This window comes from Salvia miltiorrhiza, chromosome 3 (assembly GCF_028751815.1).
Source record: "Salvia miltiorrhiza cultivar Shanhuang (shh) chromosome 3, IMPLAD_Smil_shh, whole genome shotgun sequence".
Classification (NCBI taxonomy): Eukaryota; Viridiplantae; Streptophyta; class Magnoliopsida; order Lamiales; family Lamiaceae; genus Salvia; species Salvia miltiorrhiza.
Window position 1 is genome coordinate 21,756,537 of NC_080389.1, and position 11,304 is coordinate 21,767,840.

General features: G+C 36.7%; 1 protein-coding gene across 1 annotated transcript; it reads left to right on the forward strand.

The window, feature by feature from the left end:
* The first annotated feature begins 4,237 nt into the window (after positions 1–4,237).
* Positions 4,238–7,668, forward strand: LOC131015607 (uncharacterized). Its single transcript, XM_057944049.1, has 3 exons — positions 4,238–5,620; positions 6,495–7,037; positions 7,327–7,668. The coding sequence occupies exons 1-3, from the start codon at positions 4,700–4,702 to the stop codon at positions 7,423–7,425; spliced, it is 1,563 nt and encodes a 520-aa protein (XP_057800032.1). The 5' UTR covers positions 4,238–4,699; the 3' UTR covers positions 7,426–7,668.
* Positions 7,669–11,304: the final 3,636 nt, after the last annotated feature.

Genomic DNA, 11,304 nt, shown 5'->3' on the forward strand with positions numbered 1-11,304 from the left:
GTTCGAGTCCCCTGTGGTACGGTCTTTTATTTTCTTTATTTAATATTATAAATTTATCAAAAAAAAATAATGTCATTTACAAGGTATATAAATGAGATATTATAAATAAATAAAAATATAAAATTAGATAATAAAAATTAAAAAAACAATTAAAAATTAAAGAAACCAAACTAGCTAGAGAATTTGTGAAAAATTGATAACAAAAATAAACTAAAAATAAAAAAACAATTAAATTTTTTTAAAAAAATGTCATATTATTTATATAACATAATTGTGTTGTTTATAAAAAGTGTCATTTGTAAGGTATATAAATGGTATATTATAAATAAATAAAAATATGAAATTAGATAATCAAAAAGTTTTAAACATAAAAAATAATTAAAAATTAATGAAACCAAACTAGCTAGAGAATTAATGAAAAATTGTTAATAAAAATAAATTAAAAATAAAAAACAATTATAAATTAAAGAAACTAAATAGCAAATTGTAGTAAAAATATATGTTAAAGAAGTGAAAAAAAAAAGATGCCTGTTAAAGAAGTCAAAAAAAAGTCTTTTGTGGGAATTGAATCCACATTCAATGAGTTGTAACAAAGCACTCAACCAACTGGGCCAATTAATTTATTGATAATAATGGGAACTTGTCTAATATTAAGGGTGTGTTTGGTAGGTTGGATGTGGGTTGATTAATTAGATAGAAAAATCGGCATTTTCGGGAGTTTGGTTGGCGACGATTATTTGCTGCAAGGCCCGAGTTTAAGTGAAGGCCCGCCGCACTTTTACCGTTTCAGTAGGAATTTGGATACGCCGCTGACCTCTAGTTCCGTTTTCTGACTTGCTACAGTAACATCGAATAAAAATTAAGGTTCCAAAATCACCCTCTTATTTCAAATTCAAAATCAAAATTTTTGAAGAAAGGTCCGCCGATCCACAAGATAAACATTGATCTAGCTCGTCAAAGAAAAATTCTTGGAGTTCCTGCCAAATCTCACTAACTGATTTACCTTTGCATTTCTTGATGTTATGTATTCCCGCAATTGCAAATGTTCACCCAAATCATACTGCGCCAGTGGAACCTATACTGGTATTCCATGCATCAGGTGTTGTAGACATTTACGGGGAATTATTCGAGGTATTGATTAATTTTAGCCATTTCCAGTCACTACCATTCTGTGGATTTTATCAAACTATGCTTTGGTGCACTATGTCCTCTATCTTTTCACCGCTGTGTGTTCTGCAAATCGAAAGCGGCGAAAAAGCTCGGTCTACCCCTCCGTCGCCTAGCAATCGGAAAACGCCTCTCCAAGGTGCAGTAGTGATTCAGCGGGAAATGGTGATGTTCCTTTTCTTTGACTAGGGTCACGCCCCTTCTGGCCTCCCACTATACAAAAATACGAAAAAAAAAGGAGGGCATGCGTGGTATTAGAAGTTATGTACGGGGATACAATTGTAATTTCGCTGCAATATTTGGCACCGTAACATAGCTACCAAACACCTCTATTATCTAATCTGGGTGTTTTTATGTTGCCTACCAAACCATTACTTAGCGAATCTAAACAACTTTATCCAAGCAATTTTATCCCTACTAATCAATCCCCCATTATCCAATACTAATGTACCAAACACGCCTAATACTATCTGTTCGCATGGCTGTGTTGCAAATGGAGCAGGTTGTCGGGTCGGATTGCAGGTTTGGATCATGGGACGACCTTGTTGCATGGTGCAACATGTAGCATACAAGACAACCTCATATAGTATTTGGTATCTAGCAAAACATAAAACCACCAACTTTTAGGAATTGTAAAAGAAATAATATGAAAAAAGTTGTCATATTAAAAGATTCAGTACTCCAATATATACAAAGGTCTCTTACTTTAAAGTAAATGCAATACGTCTTGATTTTAGAGGCAAATGTTTCTTAATTTTATCCGGTTCAATTACCAATTTTTTTAGCTTACTTTATAGCATGATGAAACCCATACTTTTTATATTTATCAAATAATGAGATTAATCCTTGCAAAGGTTTCTTACTTTAAGATATGGCCAATCTTATTGCATCCAAAACAGAAATTCGGCAACTTCTCATAAAGGAGGAGAATTAGGCTCCCTCCATCTCGCCATCCTGCATCAATTTCCCACACTGTTTCAATGGTCGGGTTAGCGACCAGGAAACCCTGACCTTAGCGTACCGTCCGACACATAGGCCGCCTATTCCCATATCAATCTCAACAACTTTTTCAATCTCTTCGCCAATGCGACGAATCATTTCTAGGTGCATACATGCCACAAGGAGATTGTGATATTGAGCCTATCCAATAAACTTCTCAAACTTAACGTCAGTAGGATTCTAGAATCCTTCAATCTCTGAGAATAGCATTAAATCTTGGAAAAAATGCCACGATCCACCATGCATAGAATGCCTTTTTATCCATAATAGATGAAAATACACAACGAAAATATTAGCCCCCACAATTTCCACATAGATACGTTGCTGGGATAGTAAGAGTTTGGGGAGTTGAGTGAGAAGAATTTCACGATTAATCTGTCTTCCCACAAAAATCTTTTTAGTCAAACAAAATTTGGTTTCATCCCGTAAATCCTCCGTTAACTTTGGAGAAAGCTTTGCCGTAGAGTTCACCGTCTCATCTATCAATTTTAATTGGTCAATTAAACGTTGAATTTCATCAGGATCCATGGAAACGAACACAAGAAAACAAAACTATCCCTATATGAAGGGAAGAAAAACGCCACGAAGGGCGTACAACTATATATTCTCACAACAATTTTTGGATTTCAGTTGAGTGATTTTTCAGTTGCAAAGTACTCCCTCTGTCCCACTAAAAGTGACATATATTTCATTTTGGGTTGTCCCACTATAAGTGACACGTTTTCATAAATGGAAAATTTTAACCCTTAGAAAAGGTGTAGGCCCTATCACTTTCAACCCATTTACACTTTCTCCTTAATTCTTGCGCCGAAAAGTTTTGAACCACTTATAGTGGGATGGAGGGAGTAGATTTTAATTGTTTTTTAATGCCCCAAAGCGACGAGACATGATTTCTTGTGGGTAATACATATCTATATTTCTTTAATTGCTTTTCCATCATATTCAATTTCTACCTAACATTTTCCTATACCAACAAGAAGAATTTACATTCTACCAGGATCAATATGACCTGACCCAGTCTCACTGTTCAAACTAATTTCATGATTTTGTGACATTAATCATATTCAATCGGTTATCAGTTGAATTGATCAAATCGGAATCCAAGTTTACTAGCAACCACACCTCACCACAAATAGCATAACTACATTATCTTCATAGATTTGATAACATTCACACTTAGATCCGTCCATTTTTTTTATATCAAATTCTAGGCTAGTTTACCTAAACCCGCAATTTTTTTTTTTGAATTTGAAACCCCCAAAATTTTACTTAAAATATAACTTTAGTTGTCTGGTGGTCCCTGACGTTACAGTATAATTATATTATGCCTACCCCTTTTTCGACAAATCTTCACCAGTTAATTTACAAAAATAGATGTTGAAATATTGTTTTAACTTATCCTCTTATGTATCGTATGCTTCATTGAAAATATGTTGCACTAATCCACATAATTAATCGTATTCTCTTATCCCTCTGTTTTTTTTTTTTTTTTTAATTCCCACATAGTTCATCGTATTATTTAGTAGTGTAGTATCATGTTATATTGATTATTTGATCATGAATATGCATGTAACCAATTTGTATACTATATAAATAGATACATTAGCATTTAAAAAAAGTTAATCAACTTGTATAGTGCATCTTTTAGCATTCCAATTGCCATTATGAACGTTTAAGCATTTGACTGAATAATAAAGTTTTGTACCGTTTTTTCCCTTACAATTTTTTGTTCTATATTTTCACATATGAAGATACCCATTAATTAAAATTTATCTTTCCCAAAGTCCCCAATGTCGAGGATTTGATATCAAATGTCCAAAAGAAGGAAACTATTTATCTATTGGAAAAGATAATTTTCCTTTCTTGCCCATATTTCTTTTTTCAATTTTAACAGAAAAGAAAATGGGAAGTGACTATTTCAATAATCAAAATTTCGTGTCTCTCGGAATTTAAATCGGAGATATGAGAACTACTGGAGTTATAGTCAAATCGAATAGACTCGAGTTTGAGATAGCATAAGGATAAAATAAATTTAACACAATAAATATAATTTGCATTCCAATTAAATTCCGATTCAGCCTCTATTAATTTGTATGAAAATACATTAAATGATTAGGTCCGGTTAGCTACGCTGCTCTTGCTGTGTTTTGTCCCTCAAATGGGGTTTCTTCAATTCGACTCACTAATGGTCTACTACATACACCACTTTTTGTATCTATCTCCATCTACGTATATTTGAGATTTATTTATGTATTTACAAACAACTACATATTAATTGAAAAAAGCGAGTGCAGTGGCATCGTATACGGCGCCAATATACGTACATATATATACATATATCTGCAGAGGAGAGTGTGTGCAGCTTGCCACCTGTGCATGCTCCATCTTTCCCCTTCTTCGTCTGCATTTACTCTCTCTCTCTCTCTAGATCTGCGTTATACACTGCGAGATTCAATTCATTTCTCATTTCCCCCCTGTGCATTGGAACTAATCAATTGGATTTGGGGATTTTGGTGAAGCCGGAAAATTAAAAATGAAGGCGGCTCAAAACAATCCAGAAAAATTCATTTGGGAGTCGGTGAGGGTTCCCGCCGGAGGCGCGGCGTCGCAGGGCAAAATCCTGCCGAAGATGATGGTGTGGCTGATCCTGTTCGTCTCCGCCACCTACGTCGTCTACACATTGAAGCTCGTTTCGTCTTCCCACGGCGGCGGGGCAGGCGGCGCCGCCGCCTGCTCCGACGAGGCTGACGTGTTCTCCCGCCGCCACAAAACCCTCCACCTCGCCGCCTCGAACGCGAACGCGAGCGCCACGATGATTCCGCCGCCCCCGCCGCCGGTGAAGACGGGGCTGGAGCACATAGTGTTCGGCATTGCAGCGTCGGCGAAGCTGTGGGAGCAGCGGAAGGAGTACATCAAGCTGTGGTGGCGGCCGGAGAGGGGAATGCGGGGGATCGTGTGGCTGGACAGTCCCGTGAAGACCCGCCGCAACGAGAGCGGGCGGCTGCCGGAGCTGAGGATCTCCGGCGACACTGCGCGGTTCGCGTACAGGAACAAGCAGGGCCACCGCTCCGCCATCCGGATTTCGAGGATTGTGTCGGAGACGCTGCGGCTGGGGGCGGCGGCGGCGGGGAACGTGCGGTGGTTCGTGATGGGCGACGACGACACCGTTTTCGTGAGGGATAATCTGGTGAGGATCTTGAACAAGTACGACCACAACCAGTACTACTACATTGGGAGCTTGAGCGAGAGCCATTTGCAGAACATTTACTTCTCCTATGGTATGGCCTACGGCGGCGGCGGCTTCGCCATCAGCTACCCCTTGGCGGTGGCGCTCGAGAAGATGCAGGACCGCTGCATTCAGCGCTACCCCGGATTGTACGGCTCCGACGATCGAATGCAGGCTTGTATGGCCGAACTCGGGGTCCCACTCACCAAGGAACTCGGTTTTCACCAGGTAAGTTTATTAATTTCTTTGTTTGTTCGTTTCTGCCCTTTTTTCTGCTTTTGTTGGTTTTGATTCTGGTTATGTTTAGTACTTGTCATGTGGTCTGTTTCAATTTGCCTATTTTGGGCGGCATGCATTTCTTGGATACTGCTAGAAATTGGGTTTCAATCTTTCTATTTCGATTAAAGATTGATTTTTTTTTCTGCATTGTACCATCAACCATGCCTTTGCAGTGACATTCTCAAATTTCTTAGGTTTTGGTTTAGGAAAATTTAGATTAACAATGATAATTGAGCAATGTAGCTCACGGGGTTTGACGCATTGGATTCGCAAATTGAGGGTAAAACCCAGAATCCAATGAGGTGGAAATGGAGTATGATGATGATGGTCCCACTCATTTAATCATGGTGTTCATTTTGTGGGGTCAAGTTTTCAACTCTTGCTGTTTGTATACTACTAATGTTGTACTCCCTCCTTCCACCAAATATATGCCACTTTGCTTTCGACACGGGTTTTAATAAAATGTGAGTGAAGTTGGTAGTGGAGTAAGGGTCCCACTTTAAATGTGAGTGGAATGGTGTGGACCCTACTACTAAAAATGAATGTGGCATATTTTTTGTGGACGGACGAAAAAGGAAATTGTGGCATATTTTTGGTGGACGGAGGGAGTATCATTTTCTTCCCTAACCCACTCTTTAGTTGAACTACATTTTCTATGTGACAAGTGTTTTTGTTGTGTGGGAAAGTTGGTAGTGGATTGTTGTTGGTGTGATAGTTGGTTTTTGGTCCTATGTTAATAATTGTTTGGAAAAATTGAGGAAGTGGAGATGTAATTAAATGACTGGGTCTAAATTCTAATTAGTTTGGTGGGATGCTAATGCAGTATGATGTTTATGGCAACCTATTTGGGCTTCTTGCTGCACACCCGGTGACGCCGTTGGTGTCTTTGCACCATCTAGACGTGGTGGAGCCGATATTCCCAAACGCCACGCGTATAGAAGCTTTGAAACGGCTGAAAATCCCAATGCAGCTCGACTCGGCTGGCCTTATGCAGCAATCCATTTGCTACGAGAAGAAGAAGGGTTGGACAGTATCGGTGTCTTGGGGCTTTGCTATTCAGGTGTTCCGTGGGGTGCTCTCGCCTAGGGAGATAGAGATGCCCTCCAGGACCTTTCTGAATTGGTACAGGCGAGCTGATTACACGGCCTATGCGTTCAACACGCGCCCGGTGATGAGGAACCCGTGCCAGAAGCCGTTTGTGTTCTATTTCTCGAGGGCCAGAATGGAGCTGAGCACAAACCAGACACTGACCCGGTACACACGACACCATGTCCCTCAGCCAGAATGCCGATGGAAGATGACTAGTCCGGAAGAAATTGAGACGATTGAAGTTTACAAGAAGCCCGATCCACATTTGTGGGACAGGGTAAGTGGAAATCTCTACATTCCTGTTAAACACTCCCATATATGCTTAGATTAGATATTTCTCCAACTCTTGCTGCTACTGCTGCTGCTGTTAGGTCGTCATCTCGTGACTTAAATGTCGAAAGGACTCAGCATGAGCAAGAGTGTACTAATGCACCTAAAACAAAGACAAACTATAGAGTGAAAGCTGACTACTCAATACTAACTCTCAATGTCAAGACATGAACTAATATGTCTATTTTCTTGATGTGTTTGTTTGTTGATTGGTGATTTTTTTTATTTCATGGCAGTCTCCAAGAAGAAACTGTTGCAGGGTGTCGAGCTCGAAGGAGAAGAGGTTGGTGATCGACGTGGGCGTTTGCAAGGAAGAAGAAGTTAGTGAAGTATAACGATGGATGGTATCATCATGTATCTTAGCTTTTCCCTCTCATATTTCTTGATTTGTTCGATTCAGCCTTCAATTTCTTGGATTTAGGGAAGAAGAAAAGAAGTACAAAAAAAAAAGAAAAAGATTCATGTAGTGTTGTTAAAGTATATGTTTCTTAGTGAGGCTGTATTGAACCAGTTGAGTAAATAGCAGCCCAAATTTTTGATCTCTTTTCAGCTATTCATAAATCGTGTTGAGAAATCAAGAATCTTGTTTTCTATGTAAATAGTAAATTTGAAGTTGGTGTTATCTGAACTGTGTCGGTGCATTTTGGTTGGTGGAAAAGACCTTGAAATTGAGTTTTAAGCAAGTGAAGGTGTGTGAAAATGGATTAATGAAGCCATCGAATTAGGAGGTGGTGATTATAAATAAAAATTATTATAAATATGGCTCAAACGGTTTGTATGGGTATGAGTATGAGTAGTCAACATGGAGTAATGAATCCATTGAATTATAAAGAAGGGATAAATGTGGCTCAAACGGCGTGTGTGTGTGTGACTAGTAGTAGTCAACATGGATTAATAAAAGCATTGAATTAGAAGGGTCGTGATTATAAATAAATGAGAGATTTGGCGCAAACGTTATAATGATTGGGGTGTAATTTAGTAAAAGGTGTACTGGTTTTTGGTCCCATTTATTGTAGGGTTGTCCATACTTTTTAAAGCGATCAAATTTTTTGGTGAAAACTTTATAATGAGTGAATGACTGCAATAGTTTAAGTATGTTATGTTGCGTGGGGGTGGGGGTGGGGGTGGGGGGACCTCCACAGAAGTGGGCCGCTAGATCTGCCCCTATACATTGTGCATTGAAATTCGAACATCTGGCATTTTCTTCTTAAGAATAATAATAATAATAATAATATTTGTTTTTTTTTAAATAATAATAATAATAATGATAACAATAAAATAAATAAATTGTAATGGCATTAATGACAAAACCATTAATGACAAAATGACAAAATCATGGGTATGTCAATCGGGCCAACCTACCAGATTTCTAGCTAGCCCTATTAGAGTACGAGTTATTCGGGCGTGAGCTAATCGGGTTAAAAAAAAACCTGGGTAGAAATTTTCAATCATAATCCTAAATCTTCGGGCTAGCCCAACGGGCTAAACAGACTCAAAAATGTATTTAAAATAATTTAACTAATATATTTCTCTTAATAATATTATATTTGTAATAAAGAAAATACACGCATAAATAAATAATATTTCAACACCGACTTACATAACTATTATGCAAGTCTTAGAGATATAAAGATACAACATTTTTATTGAATAAGTATTTTTTTTTTTAAATTGCATCTAAATATTTTATGTCAAGTATTGAATTAAAAATACAGAGAAGTGAAATGAAGAGTATAACTTTTTAATATTGAATTTCTTATATTGAATCAAAATACATTTCACAAACTGCTGGAAAAAATATCTTATTATACTAATTTTAATAAGCAAAGTAATGAAGTCGAAAATCAAATAACGAGAAAATTTCATATAATCAAGCGAAAATATTATTTTCGGGTCAGTCCTATACGGTCTCTGGTTAATTTCGGGCTGACCCTATCGGATGTCGGGCTATTTGATTACGGGCTATTCCAATTGTAATTTTTATCGGGTTGAAAATTTCCAGCCTAACTTTCTTGGATTGGCGAGTTAATACGAATAGCCCGTAATCAAATAGCCCGACACCCGATAGGATCAGCTCGAAATTAGCGAGTTAATCGGGTCAGCTCATGAATTTTGAATTGGATTGACATCCCTATAAAACCACCTCAATAAACATTTAGTACATTGTACACTAAATATTGAGGGGAATCTGTAATTAAATACATAAATAATCGTCCAATTTCAATTTATTACATAACAGAAGAAAAACACAAATTTATAATTATCCCAATTTCTCGCAAATTATCAATTTTTGGCGAATTAATATTATTGTGTAGACATCCAACTGATTCATGTAGCACATTGCCGGTTTAAGTCATGTATACATTTCAACATTAAATTGGAGACAATGAACAATTATATAGAAAATAAGAATAATTGAAAGTTTACATTATCGTGTATTTAGAGGTCAAATTTTTTTATCCATATACAAAATTAAAATTAGTTAAAAGTTCGTACTCCCTTCGTCCACGAATTAAAGCCTCATTTCATGCTCGGCATAGAAACTAAAAAAACTAATAAATGTGTTGTGAGTGAGATAAAAGGGTAGTGGTTAAGATATTAAATTACTTTTGCTAATCTTTCATTAGGAGATGTCTTTACTTAATTGAGATATTTTTATTAACATTTGTTAATTATTTTCGTATTTTTTTCCTTTAATTTATTTAAGTATCATTTACTTAAATTCTGTTTTTCATTTTTTTCCCTTTACCTTTAAATCAATTTTAATTTTTGCTTTTAAATTTAAAAGCAAACAACAATCTTCTTTGAGGCCGCTATTTTAATTAATATACTGACAGTAGAGAATTTTGGAGGCAAAAGAAATTTTTTCATTCATTTAAGGAAGATAAAAGTACAAAGGGACCCTCCAAAAGTTTGGAGGGAAAATCAAACTCTAACTACCCTTCTTAAAGCTCTATATATGCAGCCATAAATTCATTCCAATATCCATTATTCACTCCTTCATTAAATTCTCACCAACATATAAACACATGGAAAATGGCTTTACATAGGTTTAAATTAGGAGATGATGACATGAACAAGCTTGCATAGTGGCTACTCCAACATAGCAGTTGAGGCAAGCTTGATTATGGTGTCAAAAAGAAGGCTGTCCAGCTGTTCCATGTTGATTTGAAGACCATTTGGAGGCAATGTTGCATACATAAAGATAAAAGGAAAATAGATTTTGATAACATAAAAAAAAAAAATTGTGTTAGAAAGATCATCATTCAATTAGAAAATGTTTCATACACATAGATAAAAGAAAAATAGATGTTGATAAAGTAAAAAGAACTTTTTGTGCTAGAAATATCATCATTGAGAATCATGTCTACTAGCCTAGGTGTGTCTAAATGCTTTATTCACAAGTGAGTGATGGAGAAAAAGCTTAAACCATATACAAATGCTATAAAACCATTTCTCACCCCTCAAAATAGGTTGTCTAGACTTACTTGGAGCCTCAAACAGCTTAGTTCCTTAAGTGATGGTGGATTTATAAAATTTCAGAGTATGTACAACACCATTCACATAGATGAGAAATGGTTTTACCTTACCAAAACTAAGGACATATATTACCTCATGCCAGATGAGGTAGAACCATATAGGGCAAGCAAATCAAAGAGATACATTCCCAAAATTATGTTTATGTGTGTTGTATCAAGGCCTATAATAGATGAGGTGATCTCCTGTACATCCGGGTGTACGGGACACCCGAGTGTAAATGACACTAACACTAACACTATTTTGAAATGACACTAATACTATTTTGTTTTACAGATGACACTATCATGTTATATAAATAACACTATCTCGAAATGACACTAACACTAAATGACACTATCATGTTATCGAAATGACACTGTACACCTAGGTGTACCGTACACCCGGGTGTACAGGAGATTTTGTGATAATAGATAGATAGGGAACAATCATCTTTGATGGTATGTTTGACATCTTTCATTTCACAACAAAGGAAGCAGCTCAAAAGAATTCTAAAAACAGATGCAAAGGTACAATGGAAGTAAGACCAATTACAGCCATTACAAAGGAAATCATAAAAGCTTGCCTAATCAAAGAGGTAAGCTAATCAGAATCTGGTACAGATTCATCATTTAGCTCTAATTTGCATATGGTCCCAATGTTCAAAGCCAAGTGGCCACACTTTGCAATTTGGGAGA